At 47.0% G+C, this 24012-nt stretch overlaps 3 protein-coding genes across 10 annotated transcripts in view; 2 read left to right on the top strand and 1 right to left on the bottom strand.

Moving 5' to 3' along the window:
• The first annotated feature begins 72 nt into the window (after nt 1-72).
• Nucleotides 73-5193, top strand: RITA1 (RBPJ interacting and tubulin associated 1). Of its 2 annotated transcripts, none has more exons than XM_053368189.1 (3): nt 73-131; nt 2264-2629; nt 4646-5193. In XM_053368189.1, the coding sequence occupies exons 2-3, from the start codon at nt 2343-2345 to the stop codon at nt 5178-5180; spliced, it is 822 nt and encodes a 273-aa protein (XP_053224164.1). In that variant the 5' UTR covers nt 73-131; nt 2264-2342; the 3' UTR covers nt 5181-5193. The 2 variants fall into 2 exon arrangements, with proteins under 2 accessions (XP_053224164.1, XP_053224165.1); XM_053368190.1 differs by lacking the exon at nt 73-131 and adding an exon at nt 317-394.
• A 1125-nt stretch (nt 5194-6318) lies between these two features.
• On the bottom strand, nt 6319-16856 carry IQCD (IQ motif containing D). Of its 3 annotated transcripts, none has more exons than XM_053368186.1 (5): nt 16748-16856; nt 10473-11258; nt 9522-9755; nt 7718-7789; nt 6319-6738 (listed from the first exon to the last, which is right to left on the bottom strand). In XM_053368186.1, exons 2-5 carry the CDS (start codon nt 11151-11153, stop codon nt 6466-6468), a joined length of 1260 nt encoding a protein of 419 aa, XP_053224161.1. In that variant the 5' UTR covers nt 11154-11258; nt 16748-16856; the 3' UTR covers nt 6319-6465. The 3 variants fall into 3 exon arrangements, with proteins under 3 accessions (XP_053224161.1, XP_053224162.1, XP_053224163.1); XM_053368187.1 differs by lacking the exon at nt 16748-16856 and adding an exon at nt 15946-16238; XM_053368188.1 differs by lacking the exon at nt 16748-16856 and adding an exon at nt 15148-15620.
• Nucleotides 16857-17016: 160 nt separating this feature from the next.
• TPCN1 (two pore segment channel 1) overlaps nt 17017-24012 on the top strand; it is a 44961-nt gene continuing 37965 nt past the window's right edge. The window contains exons 1-2 of one of the 5 annotated variants that reach the window (XM_053368184.1): nt 17017-17157; nt 18818-19258. In XM_053368184.1, the coding sequence (XP_053224159.1) occupies nt 19162-19258 (97 nt within the window). In that variant the 5' untranslated portion in view covers nt 17017-17157; nt 18818-19161. Of the gene's footprint in view, nt 17200-17823; nt 18030-18068; nt 18216-18817; nt 19259-24012 lie in introns of those variants that run through there. The other 4 variants (XM_053368181.1, XM_053368185.1, XM_053368182.1 and 1 more) reach the window with 4 other exon arrangements.

The following is a 24012-nucleotide window of genomic DNA, read 5'->3' as shown; positions in this document are numbered from 1 at the left end:
TCACTCTCCTCTTGGGAGTCCTCGTCCCCTCCGTAGAATGGTTTCGCCCAGTCCTCTCCCCCCCCCCACGCCGCAAGGAGGCACAGTCTCCACAGTTTTCATCCTTCATTTGGGGTTCCGAAGTGAAACTCGTAAGTACTAGAGAGGAAGTATTATCGGTGATAGGAGGCGATTATATGAATCAATATTTTGGGGCGGAATCAAAAGCAAGTTTCTCTCTGCAGTGCTTTGAAATAATATTTCCACACCAACGGTGGTTGGGCTCTACGTTTGCGTTTCTGGCTGCGAATGGGCTCCGGAAAGGAGGTCCGTATTGAGGTATTTCTTTGGTTGTTTGATGTGCTGGGGAGAAGAAAGGAACGGCAAGCAGAACGAGGAGGAAAGCTGCAAATCCGTAAGTCTAGGAGGGGAGGCGACCCCGTTTGCGGGGCCCGTGCCCGGTTGCAGAAAAATGCATTCCTTCATGCAAATTGCCGCTTCGTCTTCCGCAACTGCATTTTGCATTCAGAGCGGACTGTGATGCTTGCGTCTCCCAGGGAAGCGAGATCCAAACACGCAGACAGCAGAGGGCAGTTAGACAGATCCTACGTCTGCTTATCGGCGAGCAAGCCCCGCTTGATTTTGACGGGGCGTACTTCCAAGCGTGAGTGACTTGGGAATCAATAAATCATAAATCAGATGTCAAAGAGATAAAGCAACTACCTGACATTTAGAAGACATCTGAAGGCAGCCCTCTTCAGGGAAGTTTTAATGTGTGACATTTTGATGTATTTTTAATCGTTGTTGGAAGCCGCCCAGAGTGACTGGGGAAGCCCAGCCAGATGGGTGGAGTACAAATAATAAATTATTATTATTATTATTTTGCTGGAAGATTCAGGGCAGATGAAAGAAAACGCATCTCCAGGCAGTGCAGAGTTAAACTATGGAACTCCCTCCCACAGGAGGCAGTGAGGGTCACCAACTTGGATGGCTTTAAAAGAGAACTGGACAAATTCAACGAGAGGAGAAGGCTATTGATGGAAACCGGGCAATGCTACTAGCAATGCTTCCAAATACCAATTGCTGGGAAACCCAGAAAGGATGATCTTGCACTAAGAGTTGGTCTTGCACTAAGGTCCCACTTGTGGGTTTCCCACAGAGGCATCTAGTTGTGGCCGCTGTGAGAACAGGATGCTGGACTAGATGGGTGATTGGCCTGATCCAGCAGGCTCTTCTTATGTTCATCGTAGTGTAGTAGTTAAAGCGTGTCAGACTAGGACCTGGGAGACTGGGGTTCAAATCCCTGCTCAGCCACAAAACCTGGGTGGGCCACAGTCTTCTCTGTCTAACCTACCTCACAGGGTTGTTGTGAGGATTAATCGGGAGGAACAGAACTATCTTCTACCACTTTGACCTCCTTGGAGGAAAGGTGGGGCACAAAAGAATAAGCACAACAAATCTCTGCCAAAAACCGATTCTAAGCAACTCTTCATATCAAGCCAGAGGGTTGAATTTGAATTTCTGCCTCTTGTGAGGCTTTTAAGGAGCCTTTTCGCTCGCAAGCAAAGTGTAATTTGTGTCTAAATCCTATAAGACCTCTCTCTTTTGGCCCTCAGGACTTTCCCCAGGCCACATCCTGCATTTGCCCTGGTCGAAATTGTGTCCTTCAACTCTGACCAGGCCAATTTTTTACCCGGATGGAAGATCAAGAGGCGAGTGGGAGCCAGCCTACTGACATTGACATCCATTGCCCCAACCCATTTTTGGCTCTGGCCCTGCCCACCACTGCCATGTGGCCCCTGGAAGTTCAGGGATATTTATTTATTTATTTTTCGCAAGTTGTGTGTCCTTGTTTCTCAGTTTGATCCTTTTACATGGTTTTGCACGTTGTGTGGTATTTTATGCATTGTGATTTGCCGTCATTTTTATTGATTATAGTTTAGTAATTCTTCACTGTAAGCTGTTTAATTACTATTCGCTGATATTAAATTTTACCATTTACTAATATAATCTAACAGATTGTTGGAATATTGCTTTATTTGATATAAGCTTATTTTAAAGTTATTGTGACTTTCTTTTCGGTATTGGATCAGATTGCTATAACGGGTGAGATCTCTGCTGTCGATTTTGTTGTTTGTTCAGCTTGTGAACCGCTTGTGTAGTGTAATATAGAAAGGCAGTATACAAATTGAAAGCAAAATGAAATGCCAAAATGGCGAAATGTGTCCTGCTGTACCCTATCAGTCTGACATGGCATTCACCAGTGACTTCTTGCTTCATTCAGATCTTGCTTATGAACCTCTAAGTCTCCTGCAGACCTGGATGGCAGGGCCTGACCCGGCCGGCGTGGCTTAACCGGATCCATGAAGGCATCTGCTGAGCTGGGGATCCAGCCCCGCCAGTTCCAACGCAGTGGGAGGAGAGGCTACAGGGTCACGGCCAAAGCCTCCTACGTAGACGAGTCACTCTTCGGCAGCCCCGCAGGACGACTGAACGCCAGAGCAGAGTTTGACCCACCATGGGTGTGTAAGAAAGCTAGTTCTCCGAGACCCCTTTTGTGGAGTTCCAAGACGACACAATGGGAGGTGGACACCAGCCCCTCGACAGTCGCTCCGCCCACCAGCACTCCGAGAAAGGGAAATAAATACAGGTAGGGGAGGTTTTTTAATGTCTGTTGTCTTTGTTCATGGAACTTTCTTGGCACGGATACTGGAGTGGCTTGCCAGTTCCTGCTCCAGGTGGATCACGTTTGGTCAAAACTCTCCACTATGACCTGTCCATCTTGGGTGCCCTGCACAACATAGTTCATAGCTTCTCTGAGTTATTCAAGCCCCTTCGCCACCGCAAGGCAGTGATCCATGAAGATCCGTATAGTTAAAGCTATGGTTTTCCCAGTAGTGATGTATGGAAGTGAGACCTGGACCATAAAGAAGGCTGATCGCCGAAGAATTGATGCTTTTGAATTATGGTGCTGGAGGAGACTCTTGAGAGTCCCGTGGACTGCAAGAAGATCAAACCTCTCCATTCTTAAGGAAATCAGCCCTGAGTGCTCACTAGAAGGACAGACCGTGAAGCTGAGGCTCCAATACTTTGGCCACCTCATGAGAAGAGAAGACTCCCTGGAAAAGACCCTGATGTTGGGAAAGATGGAGGACACGAGGAGAAGGGGACAACAGAGGACGAGATGGTTGGACAGTGTTCTCGAAGCTACCAGCATGAGTTTGACCAAACTGCGGGAGGCAGTGGAAGACAGAAGTGCCCGACGTGCTCTGGTCCATGGGGTCACGAAGTGTCGACAGACTAAATGTCTAAACAACAACAACAACAGGGGAGGTTTTGAAGGAGCTGTGACAGTCCGCAAAAGTGAGATTGCCCTGCCAGGTTATTATTATATTTATATCCTGCCTTTCCTCCAAGGAGCTCAATTTGGCACAACAGTTGTGTCTGCCCCCTCATTTTACCCTCCCAACAATTGGCGGGTCAGGCCAATTTTCTTCAACCTTGGGCCCCCAGATGTCCGTGATGGAATGTCAGAGCTAGCAGTGGTGTAGCGGTTAGAGGTGTCAGACAAAAACCTGGGAGATCAGGGTTCGAATCCCCCACTCGGCCCAGAAGCTCGCTAGGTGTGGTCTTGGGCCAGATAGGGTCTCAGCCTAATCTACCTGGCAGGGTCATTGTGGGGAACTAAATGAGGAGTGGGTGGGGAGAACCACTCATGCCACCTTGAGCTCCTGGGATTAAAAATGCAATAAATAAGTAGCAAACTCCCCATCATCCCTGAACATTGGGGGTAATGGGAGTTCTAGTAACAGCTGGAAAACCAAGGTTGAAGAATGCTTGCTTAGGCTGAGAGACTGTGGCTGGCTCAAGGTCATGCAACACTGCAAAAAGAAAAAGAAAAAAAGAAAAAGAAAATGTTGATGTTCCCCACCTGATTTAATACATGAGTAATTTCTCTTTAGATTTGTCCCAATATTGACTTCTGAGACCCTTATTTGTGTGCCTCCTCCATGAGGGTTGCAAAACCAGAACGGGTCTTTTCTGCAGTGGCTCCCCGTTTGTGGAATGCTCTCCCCAGGGAGATTCACCAGGCGCCTTCATTATACACCTTTAGGTGATAGGCGAAAACATTCCTCTTTAAACCAGGCCTTTGGCTGACTGACTTCCAGTGCTCTTTAAAAATGTGTTGGGGAGGGAGGGATTATTGGGTTATTCTTGGTTTTTTTTTATTATGTATTTTGTGATTTTATGTTGTGAACCGGCCTGAGACTTACGGGTATAGGGCACTATACTACTACTACAATGGTACCTCGGGTTAAAAAATTAATTCGTTCCGGAGGTCCGTTCTTAACCTGAAACTGTTCTTAACCTGAAGCACCACTTTAGCTAATGGGGCCTCCCGCTGCTGCTGAGCGATTTGTTCTCATCCTGAAGCAAAGTTCTTAACCTGAGGTACTATTTCTGGGTTAGCGGAGTCTGTAACCTGAAGCGTCTGTAACCCGAGGTACCACTGTACTGTTAATACCCCACCCATCTGGCTGGGTTGCCCCAGCCACACTTTATGCATGGTAATAACTTTGTGGTACTTAGAATGATTTCTCTAGGCGTGGCTCCTGTTGCCAGTAAACATCTCTCTCTTTCTCTCTCCCCTCATCTCTCAATGAAGGCTGAAAAGTCACACCCCATCCTACTGCGATGAGACCTTGTTTGGGCCAAAGCCAGGGGTTTGGGAGCAGGCGACTCCCTGGATGGTGAAGGGGGAAGTGGCTAAGCTCCGCCCTTTGCTTTTGACTCCACCTTCAGCTGCGAGGAACCGGCCAGTCCTTTCCCCTCGTCCGAAGGACACGCCCCTGAGAGCCTTCCATGCGGAGACACCGGACACTCAGGGCAAAGAGGCATTTGGAACCTGGCGTGGAGGAGAAAGTTCTCCTTGGGGGCACCCTGAGAACTGCTTAGACGCAGACAGCCAGGAATTTCTGGGACGGGCGCCCCCCCAGCCTGTTATCCGGCTGTATAAAACTTCTGAGGGTTCCCAGGCCCACCTAAGCAAGCCAAGGACAAGTGTGGAGCAGGATCACCAATGCTCAGTGGCTTCCCCAGGGTCTCTGCCTAGACAACGTTCAAATAATTTGTCCGAGTCGTCGTCTGCCAGGGTCATAAGAGCTACAAGCTCATGTAAGCCCAGGCCGCCCTGGAAATAAATAAATAAAAAGATTGCTGTTCTCACGTGTTCTGCATGCAAAATGACCACCGAAAGGGCTATGCTGTTTGCCCATGTTCCGTAAGGAATCTTAGCCGGTGGGCTAGCTAGCCATAACAGTCTTTGCCTGTTCCTTTGGTGCTGAGGGTGGTTGTGACAGCAGTACTGCCCTTCATTTGTAGATTTCAAGGTGGTTCATAATTTAAAATATGAACACAAACAGTAAATGACCTCTTATATCAATCGTATTCCTGCAGTAATAATGATAATAATCCCAAAGGAGCCCAGGGCAGCATAACTGTTTAAAACCTCCTCTCAAAACGCTTGCCAGGAACAGTGTTTCTTTGGCCATCAAATGCCTGGGTAAACAGGAATGCTCTTCGATTTCTCCTGAAAGTCAGTAATAAGGAAGACAGACGGACCTCACCAAGAAAGGTATTCCAAAAGTGGGGAACCGTCACTGAAAAGGCCCTGCCATGGATCAGAGGGGATGATGGGAGTTGTAGTCCAGCAACTTCCGGAGGACACCATGTTGGCCAAGGAGACTGGTTCAGATCCCTGCCTCATGCGTGTTGGTTATTGGGGTGGGCTCAGGCAGATCCATGTTTCTGTCCCACTTGTTCTGGGCATAAAAAGCTGAACTTCTTGGAGAGGTGAAAAGGATATGAACAAAGAAATAAGAGGAGGTAGGAGAGAAGGTTTTTTTTCATCCCAAGGACCACATTTGCTTCTGGGGGGGCCACATGCCAGGGGTCGGCAGGGCCACAAGCAAAAGTGGGTGGAGCGATGAATGCAAATTTTACTTTTTACAGTGGCCTAGTTTCTCTCACACACCCCTCTCCTCCATTCATGCAACCAGGAGGCAAAAACATTTGGGAGTGCAAAGCAGGGACCCTAACGAAGGCGGCTTGGGGAAGATTCCTGCATTGCAGGGGATTGGACTAGATGATCCCTTCCAACTCAACAATTCTAAGATTTCTGTGGGCCAGAGAGAGAGAGAGAGAGACCCTGGGCCTTGGGTTCCCCACCCCTGAAATACGAGTTTTGCCCCTGCAATTCTTGAGCACGGTTAGAACAAGTTCTGTGCAAAGCTTCCCTTGCAGTTTCCTTTCAAACCTGGAGAAAGGAGAGAACAGCTCTTTTACAACTTTGCCTACCTGGCTGATAGCATTTATTGAGGAACGACAAACCTCCCTTGGGAGTGCTAAATACCCAATTCTGGACGATCTGGAATGGACTTGGCTGCCTGTGACCTGGGACAGGGCAGGGCAGGAAGAGGTGAAGGCTCACTTCCTCCCTCTCCTCCCTTTGCCCTTCTTCTTCCTCTTGGACCGTAGCAGCGATCTGACCAGGTAGCCCTTCCACAAGGCTTGGATGAGGGTGGCAGCTCGGACCAGGATGGCCAGCTCCTTCTCGGCCTTCTCCTTCTGCTCCTGCTTCACCCTCCTCTCCTCCTTGATCTGGCTGTATTCCTGATCCAGCAACGCAAACTTCTCTCTCAGCTCTGCCAGCTGTTCCTTCTCTACCACGTAGACCACGTCAATCTCTTCGATCTCCTCCTGGGGATGGACAAAAGCCTGGCATTTAAGCAACTGCCTCTACATCTAACGGAACTGATCTCTGACATATTCTGAACCAATTCAGACATACTGTGAGTTATAGGAGGCGGCAGGATGAGATGCCCCTTGCAGCAAAATGTCTTGTGGTGCCTTAAAGACGATGGCCACATCTGCACTGTGCTTTGAAAGCAGTATTATGTAGTGCCCACGGCAGGTTCTCAGATTCTCAATTCATGTCCCCAAAGGGTTGGAGACCTCTCCTTTAAGTTGCTACAAGATTCCTGAATTGTGAACCAAGAAAGAGACGGGGACCAGTGGTTCTGCCCACCGACCCGTTCTCTTACAAGCCCAAATAGGGCAAATAGAGATTTTTAAGCCCCTCTTACCCAGTCTGAGCAGCAGAAAGGGCCTTGGCAAACCTCCTTTTGTAGCCTGAGCATGCTCCCTAGCAGGTAGCAAGTTGCCAATGACGTATGAGCGCAACAGGACCCTGTATTTGGTTTCCTTGTTAGCTATCAATGAAAAATCTACTTAAGTCACGGACAGGCAACATGGTGCCCTCCAGATGTTGTGGACTACTACTCCCATCATCCTTGACCATGCTGGAGTCCAAAACATCTGGATGGCACCATACTTTTTTTTTGGCACACCTGTACAAGCTCACATTCCGGCTTGAAAAGAAAAGAAAACATGAACTAAAGGATGCTTTTGTTGTGGTCCAATTAACCAAACCAGCAATGCCAGACCATCTGGCTGAGCAATTTCAAATAATTTGTGAGGAGGCTGAAACAGCTCGGTTTCCTAAGTAATGTTGCAATCATGGAGGTAGGAAAGGGAACCCGGCTGATGTAAGGAAAGTGGGAGAGTTATCCTACATCAGTGCCCTGGGAGGTTTTGCTGCTTAACGTTTGTGAAATAACCTCTTATGGGAAAGAAGAATTGGCAGAGAAAAGGCTCAGACTTGGGTTGACAACAGTACCTGCTTTTCTAGCATCTCAATATCATACTTCTGGACCCAGTTCTCTATTTCCATCTCCACTTTGTATTTTTTCTAGAATAAATAAGAGAAGAAAATCATTTCCAAAGTTTCAGGGTAAAGCTGGGGCGGCTGGCTATACTAGAAGATGACATTTCCATTGAAGGCAACCAACAGTCTCTGGACAGCTTTAAGTGTTCAGATATTCTGGGCCTGGTAACACAGTCAGCCGGTTCACACAACCACACTGAGCCAAACTTTGGCACCATGAGACTGCGTGAAATTGCAGGCTCCTGGGGATGAGCTCAGCTCACAAATACTTGGCTCCCCACTCCCAACCTTTTGGGGGCCAGAGTTTACTATGCTGAGTAAATCAAGGTTTGGCTTAGCAGGTTGTCTGAGCAGAAACTCATGGTTAAAGCTCCCTCCTCAGTTACAACTTGTGGTTAGTGAGGAGAGAGCTACGATTCTGACAACACAGTCAAACTCAGCACATTTGTGTAGCCTTGCTAAGTCAAGTAAGTGGCTGGCTCCAGTTGCATAGTCATTTAGCTACAACAATGGCAACCAGCTGAGTTTATTAACCTGATAGATGGTGTTTATCCCATTTATATGCACTAAAGATGCCCATCTTCTGTACACTTGTGGTTTCCATTCTACAGCCAGCAGCAGGCCATGGCTGGGTCTTTTCTGGCATTAACTGACTCCTGCAAGACCTCTCTAGAGCCAGAAATGGTTTTGCAGTTGAAGTGTTCATGTAGGTGCACAAAACTCAATGTGTTCTGAAAATGCATGTAGGCCTCCCCAGGGAAAGCTTTTTAAAAAAACTTGTTAAGCCTAGCCACCTTCAGAGTAAATTGACTTGTTCAATAGGTATAGAGTTTAAATGCACAACAATCCTTTCCAGTCATAAATAAATTGTTGTCTTTTAAGTTTGGCTGGGAGACAATTTAAAAATCGGAAAGTATTCTTAATTCAGATACTGAGTACCACCACCCCGGAAGAATGTACAGTTTACCAGTTTGATAACATTGGTTGCAATGGAGGAAGGGGATTGGTCCAGGTGGCTGTTTGATTCCAGCTCTATCCCAGGCTTGCACTTCTAAGCCACCGTGGCCAAAGCAGTCCAGCAGATCTATGCTACAACCTGCCATGTGCTAGATCAGGGATGTCCAACCAGTAGATCATGATCTACTGGTAGATCGTGGGATCCTTATTGTGTACAAAAGGTTAATGGAGGAAAGCTAAAAAACTGTGCAAACCTCCCCCCAAAAAGCTCAACACCAACTCTGGGCAATCCACCCACCCCACGCACGCTCCTCTCTCCAATGACAATGGGTAGATCACTGCCAGTTTTTTTTATACTGAGAGTAGATCACAGTCTCTTGGGAGTTGGATATGCTTGTGCTAGATGATGCCCTTTCTTCTGGCATCACTTGGAAACACATCTCTATATTAACTACAGAGGAGCTCATTTTCTAGGGCAGGGTTCCCCGGCTGATTTCGGACTGCGATTCCCATCATCCCTGACCGGTCCTGCTAGCTAGGGATGATGGGAGTTGTAGTCCAAAAGCAGCTGGAGACCCAGGTTTGGGAGACCCTGGTCTAGTGCAGCTTTTGCCAACCTGGTCTCCTGGTTGGGCTATGTTTGGACTATGATTCCCAGCTGCATTGGCTGGGGCTCATGGGACTTGCAGTCCAAGATATCTGGAAGGCATTGGGCTGTTGTTCTAGTAAGAACGCTCAGACTGGCAGCCCTGTGAATTATTCTCTTTGGAGAATAATTGCCTTGATCACCTCTGCTTACCTTCCGGAGAGCAAGTTCAGACTCCCGGTCCTCCACAATGAGGGCATTTAGTGCGGCTCTGAGCTGATTCAGCTCCTGCTGGAACTTGGCACACTTGCCCTGAGACCCACGTAGCTCTGTCTTCTGCGCCTTCTCTGCTTCTGCTCGGGTGCGCAGGATTTGGTTTTCGGAGACCTTGGAGAGGCTGTGCAAGTGGGTTTTGAGGTCCTTGATTGTGGCGTTCTTCCTAGAGATCTGAATGGCACCAAGCTGGGTCAGCAGGACTTTGCAATCCAATGCACAAACACCAATTCATTTCAAATGACAACACAAGTCAAGAGAACAATTTAATATAATGCTGCTGAGGATCTGGGAAATAGAGACTGGACACGGCAGAAGTCTGCTGGAATTAACGTGGAGGGCCTTTTTGGTATTGGCACCCCAACTATGGAGAACCTCCCTAAAGAGGCTCACTTAGTGCCTTCTCTATGTCTTTCTGGCACCTCTTTATTCACTCAGGCTGTGTTTTAAATCTGTTTTATTTCCTTGACTTTAATTAGGATATATTATATAATTACTGATGGGCAGCTGCGTAAGTTTTAAGAAATCATCAATATCAACCAGTGGCACCTCCAGTCTTTATTATACTGGAGCTGTCTACCGATCCTATAGCCTTGCAAAAGGCACAGCTGAAAGCTGAAGCTGGGAGATAACTCCTGTTCTAACAGTGGGTAGCCAATGTGGTACTCTACAGAAGTCGCTGGTCTACAATTCCCATCATCCCTCACCACTGGCCATGCTAGAGCAGCTGGGAGTTGTAGTCCAACAACATCTTTTTTTTCTGCCAGCAGCCTTTCTGGTTGTGTGATATTTTACAATTCTTTTGATACAGTTTTGGGCTGGACGACTGCTTGATTGTCTGGACCAGTCAAATCCCAAACTGCCTGCCCCACTGCTGCCACCCCATTGTACCTCATCATCACGACTCTTGATCTCCGCTGCCAGTTCCTCCTCCAAAGCTGCAATCATTTCTGTGTTTTTCTTGTCTCGCTGACTTATTTCATGTATAAACCGATTTCTTTCTCTTTCTTCTAACGGCGTAGTCAGAAGCTTCTCAAGCAGGAACCCCCTGAGCTCCACAAGGCCTTTAATGAACTGTGAGACAGCCAGCTGCCTGAAATTGGCAATATCTTGTATTGCCTGATAAGCTAAGGGATGAGCAAAAAACAGGCGTACAATATTTCGGACAGAAGACCTTAAGCCTTGTATGTGCAAGACAAGGTAGCCACTTGGATCCTCAGTGTCAATGAGCCACCCCCTGGCAGTGCCCTTTTGCAAAACCCCTTCCTCTTCAAGGCGGGTGAGCGTAGCCTCCATAACGTTTGAAAGCCGCAGATGTTCCTTAAGAGCCCCTGTAAGTTCAGGTCCCAACACTGCACTCATATCCTCAAGGTTCTTGATGATGTAAGAGAATGCGCTGACCAGCTCCACCTTAAAGATGGTATCATCCATCACAGATATAATTCTCTTGGTCTCAACAGTGGATAGCTTTGACCGACCAGGCTCTAGGATCTTCAGGGGCATTCTGAGGTTCACCTTTCTGGTCAGGTTGGCATCTGATTGGGTGGACAGGTGAACTACTTGGGTTGCCATGTTTTCAGCCAGGTATCCTCACAGGGTGTGCTTTCAGATCCACAAGAAGCTTTAGTCTTCAGTACCAAGTAAGCAGGTGCTCCAGCACATCTGACGCTTCAATTTCTGTGGGGAAATAGACTATAAAAAACCCACACATGCACACATGTTGGTCCCAGAATCACAAATACAGAATATATAAAAAAGAGACTTGACTCTAGGGCTGGATATCTGGTTTTCAACATCGCAATATATCTCCAGCTAAACATTGCAATATGTTGGCATATCACAATGTATGGAGCTATACAGAGGCACTGGCTGGCTTCACGGTTTTCCCAGCATCGTGACTGTTGCACAGCACACGCAAATACACATCATGATTCACAATATATTGCTAGGTCAAAAATTATGAAACCAGTATCTCAGTACGGACTTCAAACTAGTTTCGGATAATATATTGATATATTGCCTAGCTCTACTTGACGCCAACCCCTTCATGGATCACTGCCTTGCCGTGGCGAAGGGGCTTGAATAACTCAGAGAAGCTATGAACTATGCCGAGCAGGGCACACAAGATGAACAGGTCATAGTGGAGAGTTTTGACCAAACGTGATCCACCTGGAGGAGGAACCGGCAAGCCACTCCAGTATCCCTGCCAAGAAAACTCCATGGACAAAGACAACAGGCATATAAAAGTTATGACGCTGGAAGATGAGCCCCTCAGGTCGGAAGGTGTCCAACATGCTACTGGGGAAGAGCGGAGGGCAAGTACAAGTAGATCCAGAGCTGATGAAGCGGCTGGGCCAAAGCCGAAAGGACGCTCAGTTGCGGATATGCATGGAAGCGAAAGGAAAGTCCAATGCTGTAAAGAAAAATATTGCATAGGAACCTGGAATGTAAGAACCATGAACCTGGGTAAGTTGGATGTGGTCAAAAATGAGATGGCAAGAATAAATATTGACATCCTGGGCATCAGTGAACTAAAATGGACGGGAATGGGCGAATTCAGTTCGGATGACTATCATATCTACTACTGTGGGCAAGAAACCCGTAAAAGAAATGGAGTGGCCCTCATAGTCAACAAAAGAGTGGCGAAAGCTGTACTGGGATGCAATCTCAAAAATGATAGAATGATCTCGATACGAATCCAAGGCAGACCTTTTAACATCACAGTAATCCAAGTTTATGCACCAACTACTGGTGCTGAAGAAACTGAAATTGACCAATTCTATGAAGACTTACAACACCTTATAGAAGTGACACCAAAGAAGGATGTTCTTCTCATTATAGGGGATTGGAATGGTAAAGTAGGGAATCAAGAGATAAAAGGAACAACTGGCAAGTTTGGCCTTGGAGATCAAAACGAAGCAGGGCAAAGGCTAATAGAGTTCTGTCAAGAGAACAAGCTGGTCATCACAAACACGCTTTTCCAACAACACAAGAGACGACTCTACACATGGACATCACCAGATGAGCAACATCAAAATCAGATTGATTATATTCTCTGCAACCAAAGATGGAGAAGCTCTATACAGTCAGCAAAAACAAGACTTGGAGCTGACTGTGGCTCAGATCATCAGCTTCTTATAGCAAAATTCAAGCTTAAACTGAAGAAAGTAGGAAAAACCTCTGGGCCGGTAAGATACAATCTAAACCAAATCCCTTATGAATACACAGTGGAAGTGAGGAACAGGTTTAAGGATTTAGATTTGCTGGACAGAGTGCCTGAAGAACTATGGGTGGAGGCTCGCAACATTATACAGGAGGCAGCAACTAAAACCATCCCAATGAAAAAGAAATGCAAGAAAGCAAAGTGGCTGTCCAACGAGGCCTTACAAATAGCGGGGGAGAGAAGGCAAGCAAAATGCGAGGGAGATAGTGAAAGATACAGGAAATTGAATGCAGATTTCCAAAGAATAGCAAGGAGAGACAAGAAGGCCTTCTTAAACGAGCAATGCAAAGAAATAGAGGAAAACAACAGAATGGGAAGAACCAGAGATCTGTTCAAGAAAATCGGAAATATGAAAGGAACATTTTGTACAAAGATTACCATAATAAAGGACAAAAGTGGTAAGGACCTAACAGAAGCAGAAGACATCAAGAAGAGGTGGCAAGAATACACAGAGGAATTATACCAGAAAGATATGGATGTCTCGTACACCCCAGGTAGTGTGGTTGCTGACCTTGAGCCAGACATCCTGGAGAGTGAAGTCAAATGGGCCTTAGAAAGCACTGCAAATAACAAGGCCAGTGGAAGTGATGGTATTCCAGCTGAACTATTTAAAAATGTAAAAGATGATGCTGTTAAGGTGCTACACTCAATATGCCAGCAAGTTTGGAAAACTCAGCAGTGGCCAGAGGATTGGAGAAGATCAGTCTACATCCCAATCCCAAAGAAGGGCAGTGCCAAAGAATGCTCCAACTACCGCACAATTGCACTCATTTCACACGCTAGCAAGGTTATGCTTAAAATTCTACAAGGAAGGCTCAAGCAGTATGTGGACTGAGAACTCCCAGAAGTGCAAGCTGGATTTCAAAGAGGCAGAGGAACCAGAGACCAAATTGCAAACATGCGCTGGATTATGGAGAAAGCTAGAGAGTTCCAGAAAGACATCTACTTCTCCTTCATTGACTATGCAAAAGCCTTTGACTGTGTCGACCACAGCAAACTATGGCAAGTTCTTAAAGAAATGGGAGTGCCTGATCACCTCATCTGTCTCCTAAGAAATCTCTATGTGGGACAAGAAGCTACAGTTAGAACTGGATATGGAATAACTGATTGGTTCAAAATTGGGAAAGGAGTACGACAAGGCTGTATATTGTCTCCCTGCTTATTTAACTTATATGCAGAATTCATCATGCGACAGGCTAGGCTGGATGAATCCGAAGCCGGAATTAAGATAGCCGGAAGAAATATCAATAACCTCAGATATGCAGATGACACAAACTTGATGGCAGAAAGTGAGGAGGAATTAAAGAACCTTTTATTGAGGGTGAAAGAGGAGAGCGCAAAATATGGTCTGAAGCTCAACATCAAAAAAACGAAGATCATGGCCACTGGTCCCATCACCTCCTGGCAAATAGAAGGGGAAGAAATGGAGGCAGTAAGAGATTTTACTTTCTTGGGCTCCATGATCACTGCAGATGGTGACAGCAGTCATGAAATTAAAAGACGCCTGCTCCTTGGGAGAAAGGCGATGGCAAACCTAGACAACATCTTAAAAGGCAGAGACATCACCTTGCCAACAAAGGTCCGTATAGTAAAAGCTATGGTTTTCCCAGTAGTGATGTATGGAAGTGAGAGCTGGACCATAAAGAAGGCTGATCGCCAAAGAATTGATGCTTTTGAATTATGGTGCTGGAGGAGACTCTTGAGAGTCCCATGGACTGCAAGAAGATCAAACCTCTCCATTCTTAAGGAAATCAACCCTGAGTGCTCACTGGAAGGACAGATCCTGAAGCTGAGGCTCCAATACTTTGGCCACCTCATGAGAAGAGAAGACTCCCTGGAAAAGACCCTGATGTTGGGAAAGATGGAGGGCACAAGGAGAAGGGGATGGCAGAGGATGAGATGGTTGGATGGTGTTCTTGAAGCTACCAGCATGAGTTTGATCAAACTGCGGGAGGCAGTGGAGGACAGAAGTGCCTGGCGTGCTCTGGTCCATGGGGTCACGAAGAGTCGGACACGACTAAACGACTAAACAACAACAACAACTTGACGCCAAAAAGGAAAATGAAGATACTATTTGCCATTTGTGGTCCTCATGCAATCCAGGACAGAATAATGAGGAAATATGGTGCTTTATATGCCCTAGAACAGACAACTTAGAAGGGGGTAAGTGAGGAGAGAAACTGAAGAATGGGAAAGCAGAAGAGCTGTAATAGGTAAAGGGATGATTTAGGGTCCATGAGAGGTTAAAAAAACATTTACTGGGTATATGGGGCACTACCCTAGAAACCTCAGGCTTTACCCTCAGCCAGCTCTCCCCCTCCCTCCACCTGCTGGCCTTCTTACTTAAAACTAGTCCAGCTCAGCGGTATGGTATCTGTTTTCCTGGGGTGCCACACCCCAAACTTCACTACTGAGCCACTACTGAAACAAAGCCAAAGTAACTGCATTATTCATCTCTTGCTCCTTCCTTTCTCCTCACACTTCTGTGGCTCTTCGCACACACCACCCTTGTTAAAAAACAAACAAAAACCCCAGTCCTATACAAATTACATTTATTCAGAAGTCCCATAGGGTCCAGGCAGTTCCCGACACAGTCGGATGCATCCAGGAATCCAGCAAGCAAGGCATAAAAGGATAAGCCCTCTCTTGCTGTTGCTCCCCATCCCCATGAACTGGTGCTATACTGCTGCTGAACATGGAGGTTTCATCACAGCTAATAACCCCTAACAGACCTCTCTCCATAGATTTGTCTAATCCTCTTTTGAAACCATTAAAGCTTGTAGATATTGTCACAGTACACAGCAGCTACCTAGTTCCACACCTTAACTTTCTTTCATATATATATATATATATATATATATATATATATATACTGTATAGAGTTTTTTCTGGTCAGCACACTCAAGGCGGCTCACAGTTGCAAGCTCCTCCAAGCAACAACCTTGCCAGGGAGGTTAGGCTAAGAGATACAGAGAGCTTCCTAAATTTATGCATGTTGCTTATTAAGTTTGTACAGATGTCCATCCATAGATTTCAGAGATAATATTTAAATGTAAAATATAACCTATAATAACAATATAATATGCAGTACAAAATATAATAACCTATTATTAAAACAATTTAGACTTTCCTTAAACTCACCCCAAAACAAGTCTTGCACCCCACCCCCCACCCCCAAAATGGGTCACCGCTACCACCGCCTCGTTTTTTCAAACAAGGCCCAGCTTGCTTGTTGCTTGGCAACTCCAATTAGCGTGGTGGTGGGAAAAGCCACCAATCATATTCTCCGACGCTTCTTTGCCTATCGTTGGCATCATATAAAAGGGCTGTCCAATAGCAGTGCGGAAACCATATGAGAGTATTCTAAGCCCGCCCCCAACCCTCCTTCGACATTCCACTCGCTACCAAGGGGTCATAGACGCAATAGAGCGGCGTTTTGCGGTTCAGGTTCCTTCTTGAGTCTTGACCGTATGGGGAGGGCAACCATAGAGGTGAAAATTTCTAGAACGACACACATACGCTTGAGCGTCCATGGGCGGGCGGGGGTGGGACTTGAGGCTTATGATTCTCTTATCATAGCAAAGGAGCTACTGTGGGGGGTGGGGAGGAAAAGAGAAGAAACTCTCTATGGTCTCAGGATGGTACCGCTCTACCCCGTACACTCTCTGTGTACCTTTACTTCGAAGGAAGTTCGATTTTACAGCGGAAGTACCCTAAAGACGGCGCAGGTGGCTCTCAAATTTTCCCTGACCGTATGCCATAGACTTAGAGACTTTGGAAGCAACCAGTTCAGAGATTGGGAAAAGGACACTACGCAGGTGTGGGCAGAGCAGCTCCCCTGCTTAGTCTTCACAGGGTGAAAAGTTTGCTTTGGACTCTCCTTGCCACTCATATGGTGGAGTTCAACATATGAGGACCGGAAGTCTGAAAATTTGTGTCTTACCTCTATACCAGCTCTTTAAGAACTCAGGGGTGGCTCAATAGGGCCACCTCTCGCCTATCACAGAAGAGCTCGGTTGGGTTTTGCGCACGCGTGTAGGACGGAGCTAAAAAGTTTGCGGGCGTGTAAGCAGATGGCGCGTGCGCACGGGTTGTTTTTCCTTGTACGTTGAGGGCATGGGCCAGGGATATAGAGGTAAACAATCATGAAGTGCATAAGCAACTTCCGGTTTCTACTTATATCCCGCCCTATGATGATTGGGGCAGCAATTCTAGACGGAGGCTGCAATCCTGAAAAACACTCACTTGGGAGTAAGCGCCAGTGAAACCAATGGTGTCTTCTTCCTAGTTGTCATATATAAGGATCGCAGTGCCCGGCACGTGAAGTTAGCCTTACTCCACTTACGTAGAAACGTAGGATGCTGCCTTTTATTATTATCATTATTCTAGATTCAGGTAGGTAGCCGTGTTGGTCTGACGCAGTCGAAATAAATAAAAAAAACTGTCCAGCAGCACCTTAGAGACCAACTAAGTTTGTTTTTATTATTATTATTACGGTAAGTCAGACCATTGATCCCTCTTGCTCCCTGCCATATCCGGAGACGCCAGGGATTGAACCCGAAGCCTTCTGCATGCAAAACAAATGCTTTGCCACCTATCCACTACAAGGAAGATGGTCCAGCAAAGAAATAACACAAAAAATATAAAATCATTGATAATGATAACCTTTACTTGAACTTTTCTTATTTTAACCCATGTGTAACTGTACTCGCTCCACGTGCCTATTTTAGAGTTTTGTTTCCCACCTCTGTTGTTATAATTGCTCTCTCTGTTTTATATACACTATAAGATGATTTTTTAAGCTTTCAACTTTCATAAAGGCACCACGAGAAAAAACCCCCAAAATTAGGGCAATTAGGAAGGTGTTCCTCTCCCCGCAGTTTCATATGGCGTGTTTTGTTTTATTTGCGTATTTTATGTGCGTGTGTCGCTGTCTTTAAAAGAGCGGTATTCAGGCCTGAGGGGCCGCCCTGAGGCCAGGTGAGGGGCGGCAGCGACAAGCGAGGGAAGGGGGCGGTTTCAGACAACAATCGTGTCCCGTGTCGTCGTCGTCCCAATACTCCCGCCTTCCAAAAAGGCCTAGGAATTGCTTCCGCCGGTAGCAAGAAGTAGGACAGCGGGGAGGGGGAAGGTAAAGAGAGCCCCTTCCCCTTCAGCGGCCTCGCAGGCAAGGAAGGCTGAGCCGCATTATGCGCTGTAAAAGTTCCGACCTTCCATAACTGATAGTAAGAATAAATGGCAATCATATAGTTGGGGGGACGGGACAGAATGGCGTATATACCAAACGGGGTTCAGAGGTTGGAGTTGAAGTGGTGGTAACACGATCCAGGTGTTAAAGTGCCGAAGGCTGGGCGGCACTCTGCCCATGCCTAGAGGGCGTTCTTCTTTATTAAGAGGGCATCGTTTGGCAGGTAAAGGAAAAAAGAGCCTCTTAAGAAGCATTTCCGTCTTAATAAAAGAGGACGCCCAGAGGAGGAAGAGCTGGGGGTGCAAAATCAAAAATTGAACAGTGGCTACCAAAAGTGGCTTTTAACATCTGGTTAAGGGAGGAGGAGGAGGAGGTTGAGGGTGTGCAAAATCGAAACCCAACAGTGTTGGCGAGAAGGGTACCCCCTCCCCCCAAAAAACCCAGCCCGACAATAACAGCAGCCCAGCTTTTACTGTTTTAAGTGTAAAGTGTGCAAAATAAAAGACCCCTGCGCTTTTATTATACTGGATTAAGGGGGGGGGGATCTCGTTGCAAAACCGAGCGATCCCTGAAAACAGGGTGGGCGGAAACGAGATAGTCCAGCTGCAATTGCGAGAGGCCTCCCCCTCTTTCCCTTCCCCAAGTTTTGAAACGGATCTCCCTGCTTTTTGCGCGCAGCGATGGACCACCGAGGCGCTATTCGGAAGAGAGGCGCCTAGCGATGCTGGGTGGCCCCGGGCCGGCTAAAGCAGAGCACCATCTCTTTGGTTCGCCTCCGCTCGGCCTCCGCTCACTCTCTCCCCGCCTCCCTCCCTTTCTCTCCAGGGATGATCCTCCTCCTAAGTCGGAAGGGCTGCTGAGGTCAGAGACAGACGCCAGCTGAGTTTGGGACGCAGCAGCGACGGCGGAGGCGTTTTTGCGCGGAAAGTGAATGACGGCGCAAGTCGAGAGTTGACGCTCCTTTGGCAACAAGAGCACCCAAAAAGCCAGGCGGGGGACCTGGTGGGGGCTCCATGATGCGGGCCAGGGTTCCGCCGAGATGGGTGCCGTTTCCTCCACGCACCCGGGACAGTCTCAGGTCTGCAAGATGCGCCTGATCTTGGACGAAGCGGCGACGGGAACCGGGGTTTAAAGGGATTTCCTGGAGCAAAGCAAAAGACTTCTTGGGGATGGCTGTGAATCCGGAAGATGACGACGTCCCCCTCATTCTCACCTTGGATGAGGGCAGAAGTCACGGTCCCGATCCGGAGGGGCTACCCAGCGAAAGTAAGTTCAACTCCCTCCCTTCATTTACTTGCTGCACAGTTTGCATCCCCTGCAACGAGGCTGGTGTCCTTTGGCAGTTGCGTATGCACGCCATACTTTTTTAAAGCCCGTTTTCTCCACCAAAGGATCCTGGGAAATGTGGTTTCTCCATCTTCAGAGCTACATTTCCCAGCGCCCTTGACAAACTACAGTTCCCTGGAATCTTTGGTGGCCACGGCGAAACATAACTTTAAAAGTATGGTGCGTACACAGCTTAGCGGTTGGGCAGATACGTATGACAAGTTGTTACTTTTTAAACGAAGCTTTATATCAAGATTTTGCTGAGATCTCAGGATGCAAGGGCAACCGAAAACAATTTGAGCAAGGGCAAATCAAAATTAAAAACATGCAGAACCACGCTAATGATGAGCAGAATTGATGTTTCCTTACCAGTTAAAAGCCTGGGCAGGGCAGGGGGAAGAGGGGAATTATTGACCCCTTGGCTCAAGTGTAACAGACTAGGTGCCAGGTAAACAGTTTTGCGGAGCGTGTTCCAAATTCAAGGCACTGCTGCAAGAAAGGCCCTTTCCCCAATGGTGTACATCTTGATGGGGGCACCCCAAGGCCCATAGCTTGGGGAAGATTCTGCAGCTCCATGGTAGAACATCTGCTTGCTCCATGGAGGCTGATCCTTTAAGGCAAATGGGACACAGCCCCACCAGCCTCAGTTTGCCTTCAGCCAGCCCTCACCTTCCTGCCTTCTTACAGCCAGTCAAGGGGGTGGTTTTGCCTGCCATTAGTTGCTCTGGCTTCACTCATTGTTGGTCTCTTGGCCTTCTACCTTTCTAGCCTCCACTGTCTGTTTTGCACTCAGAATTCTGGTCCCAGCTTCAGTCCCTGGTGTCTCCGGGTAGGGATGGGAAGGGGACTCCAGTCAAAAACCTTGGAGAGCTGCAGCCAGTCAGTGTAGACAGTACAGTGGTCCCTTGGTTCTCAAACTTAATCTGTTCTGGAAGTATGTTCCAAAACCAAAGCGTTCCAAAACCAAGGCGTGCTTTCCCATAGAAAGTAATGCAAAACGCATTAATCCGTTCCAGACTTTTAACCACCAAAACAGCCATTAAACATAAATTTTATTATCTAACGAGACCATCCATAAAATGAAAGCAATAATCAATGTACTGTACTAGAAAATAAATAAGACAGTTTTGTAGATGATGGTGATGATGATAATAATAATAATAATAATAATAATAATAATAATAAATTCTTACCTGCACTGATGATAGTCATTGTTTGGATGGGGGGCTTTCATCCATTTCTGCAGTCACTCAATCAGTAGCTGAACTGGGTTCCACACAGTCGCAAAAATAAATTAATCGAAAAAGCCTCAAAAACAAAAATGCAAAATAAATATAAAAAAGAAAAGCTCCAAACTTAATCAGTTCCAGAAGCCCATTTGACTTCCAAAATGTTTGAAAACCAAGGCATAGCTTCTGATTGGTGCAGGTGCCCTGGAAATAATAGCCAACAGCCACATTGGACGTCTGGCTTCCGAAAAACTTTGGGGGTTTTGGAGTTTGAGAACCAAGGCGTTTGAGTACCAAGGTACCACTGTACTGAGTTAGATGGGCCAAAGCTTTATATCTTCCTGTGCTATGCCTAGATTGGCCACTGATGGTGAACTGCCTTATGGGGAGGTCCATAGAGAGTAGACGCTGCACGCTTACCTTTTTTTGTGTACACGTGTCAGGGAGTCATAGCAAGTGAATCCTAACTTCACATTGGTGTGAGCCTGCACAATAGATAGGTTTGTGTGTGCTCGTTCTTTATTTACCTTTCAGAAACTTGATATTCTGCCTTTGGATGGAATGATCTTCCAGGCAGCTGGCTCTTGTGCTTGAGTCCTGCTTGCAGGTTTCCCACAACCATCTGCTTGGCCACTGTTGAGAGCAGGATGCTGGACTAGATGGGCCATTGACCTGATGCAATAGGCTCTTCCTATGTTCTTAGATTGCAATAATGCATATTGACACCCATAGACAGATTCCATACCTGCACCATCCCGCTGTAGTTAGTTCCATGGGTGGGGTCAGAATGTGCAGCTCTCAGAGTTAGAAACTCAGATATATATATAAGGTAGGTGCCAAATGGCTCCTTAAACCGGGGTTACAGCTGCCAAAACAGAATGCTGAGTTGTCATTTGCGGGCCAGGTGGCTCACAAGCCGTATTGTTCAACACAACTTTTGTGTTCCTGAAATTCATTCTGATTGTTCAGATAAAATAGAATCCTACGGGATGTGTTGCTAAGTGTGTGAAAACAGGCAAGACCCAAGGACCCCCAGGCATGCAGCTCCAGATGGTGGAGACGTCTGGTGCCATCCTGGTGTCTGGGCATCTTCACTTGGTCACAAGTGGCCGGTAAAGGTAAAGGGACCCCTGACCATTAGGTCCAGTCGTGACCGACTCTGGGGTTGCGGCTCTCATCTCGCTTTATTGGCCGAGGGAGCCGACATACAGCTTCCGGGTCATGTGGCCAGCATGACTAAGCCCTTCTGGCGAACCAGAGCAGCGCACGGAAATGCCATTTACCTTCCCGCTGGAGCAGTACCTATTTATCTACTTGCACTTTGACGTGCTTTCAAACTGCTAGGTTGGCAAGAGCAGGGACCGAGCAACGGGAGCTTACCCCGTCGCGGGGATTTGAACCACCGACCTTCTGATCGGCAAGCACTAGGCTCTGTGGTTTAACCCACAGCGCCACCCGCGTCCCAAGTGGCCAGTAGCCAGGTGCAAAATGCGCCTGGCACCTGGCGAATTTCGAACACTGCTCTGCAGTCCCTGGGCAACTGGCAATTTTAGCTGGGTGCTCTTTCTAGAGGGGTGGGGGGGGTTAATAAGCTTGTTGTGGCTTGATTCATTACTGGCAGATGGATTAGGCTGCTCTCCCCCTTGCTGAAAAGGTGCAACCTTCTCTTCCCTTGTCCCTCCCCAGCCCTTGGTTCAGCAGAGAACCTCTTTCGACCAAAAGTTTCACTTCCAGTTGGGCAAGATGCCTTTCGACTTGTGCAATGAAATACTTTTTGCTGATGTAGTCACATTAAGTACAGTGAGAATCCCTGGGGTACCTGGACTGAATTGGAGTTTTCTATTCTGCGTGAGATAGTTAATTAGAATCGGAGGTTAACTTCAAATGTTCCCAGACAATGAAATGCATTTTAGTGGGTAATGTGGGCAAACTGTAGTGTGAGCTTTGGCTCGCTTGCTGGAGTTATCTGTCCACTCTGCAGTGGACAGAGCCACTTCCTTTAGGAGCCAGTCCCTGTGGGTTCTTGTGCTAATGCCTGCTTCAACCTCAATACAGTGGTACCTCGGGTTACATATGTTTCAGGTTACATACGCTTCAGGTTACAGACTCCGCTAACCCAGAAATAGTGCTTCAGTTTAAGAACTTTACTTCAGGATGAGAACACAAATTGTGTTCCAGCGGTGCGGCGGCAGCAGGAGGCCCCATTAGCTTCAGGTTAAGAACAGTTTCAGGTTAAGTACGGCCCTCCAGAACGAATTAAGTAACCCGAGGTACCACTGTATAGTAATAAAAATAAAACAGGACATTGTGTCCTGATTTAAGTACCTGGGACTTAGGGAGGAAAGTATTTGTGAATATTAATTTTGCTTGGGGATGTGAGGTGGTCATTGTAAAATTGTTCCTTGGTCTTGGGTCTTCAGGGCTCATTCCATGCTCACTGTAGGGACGTGGGTGGTGCTGTGGTCTAAACCACTGAGCCTCTTGGGCTTGCCGATCAGAAGGTTGGCAGTTCGAATCCCCATGACAGGGTGAGCTCCCCTTGTTCTATCCCAGGTCCTGCCAACCTAGCAGTTCGAAAGCACACCAGTGCAAGTAGATAAATAGGTACTGCTGCGGCGGGAAGGTAGACAGTGTTTCCGTGCGCTCTGGCACTGTCCGCGACTCTGTCACGGTCCTCCGTGCACCAGAAGCAGTTTAGTCACGCTGGCCACATGACCCAGAAAGCTGTCTGTGGACAAGCGCCGGCTCCCTCGGCCTGAAAGCGAGATGAGCGCTGCAACCCCAGAGTCACCTTTGCCTGGACTTAAGCGTCCAGGGGTCCTTTACCTTTTTTACCTTTTTACCAATGCTCACTGTGATGAATGAAGGAGTCCACTTTTCTAGGAGTGACACAAAATGTAAACAGAATCCAGTGTGTGGCAAGCATCTTAGGGTCTTGGAGCACTTGGTTGCAATTAAGATAGGGACCAGCTGATGCTGCTGTCAACAGATACCTTCGCTTATCAGGCCTATTAGCAGCGGGGATCTAGACATGCCAAGGATCCAGGTTCAGTTGAAACACAGGGACATGATTGCAGGAAGGGTAGCGATAAATTCTCAGTAGCATTCTCAATAGGGATTGTATGCAGAAGAGAAACCAGTGGAACCATGTTTTGTAAGAAAAGAATGGATCTTGGAAATGATGAAGAGTAGGGTGAGATGTGGAAAAGACTGAATAGTGAAGAAGAGGGAAATAAAAAACTATCTTCCCCTCCTTTCTAAAGCTGTAGGCATGTGTGTGTTTGAGGTGGGTAGTTTTGAGAGGCAAGAAAACACAGGAAGGACCTTGGCTCCATTGCATGTCCCCCTTAAATTTAAACAATGTGAGGGAAGCATTTAATATTTTACAAATATTCCAGTACATGCTTCTCTATAATGTAACATGTAAACTACATTAAGCATGCTTTAATTTTCCCTCTCAGATAT

The sequence above is a fragment of the Podarcis raffonei genome, chromosome 16, assembly GCF_027172205.1.
Source record: "Podarcis raffonei isolate rPodRaf1 chromosome 16, rPodRaf1.pri, whole genome shotgun sequence".
In the NCBI taxonomy this organism is placed as follows: Eukaryota; Metazoa; Chordata; class Lepidosauria; order Squamata; family Lacertidae; genus Podarcis; species Podarcis raffonei.
This window is presented reverse-complemented; position numbering and strand designations above follow the sequence as displayed.

Coding starts and splice junctions, on each gene's coding strand:
- RITA1 (XM_053368189.1), top strand. CDS start 2,343: ATGAAGGCATCTGCTGAGCTGGGGATCCAGCCCCGCCAGTTCCAACGC. Junction 2,630..4,645: donor AGAAAGGGAAATAAATACAG/GTAGGGGAGGTT, acceptor CTCTCAATGAAG/GCTGAAAAGTCACACCCCAT.
- IQCD (XM_053368186.1), bottom strand. CDS start 11,153: ATGGCAACCCAAGTAGTTCACCTGTCCACCCAATCAGATGCCAACCTG. Junction 7,790..9,521: donor CTGAACTTGCTCTCCGGAAG/GTAAGCAGAGGT, acceptor TATTTATTCTAG/AAAAAATACAAAGTGGAGAT. Junction 6,739..7,717: donor TTGAGATGCTAGAAAAGCAG/GTACTGTTGTCA, acceptor GTCCATCCCCAG/GAGGAGATCGAAGAGATTGA.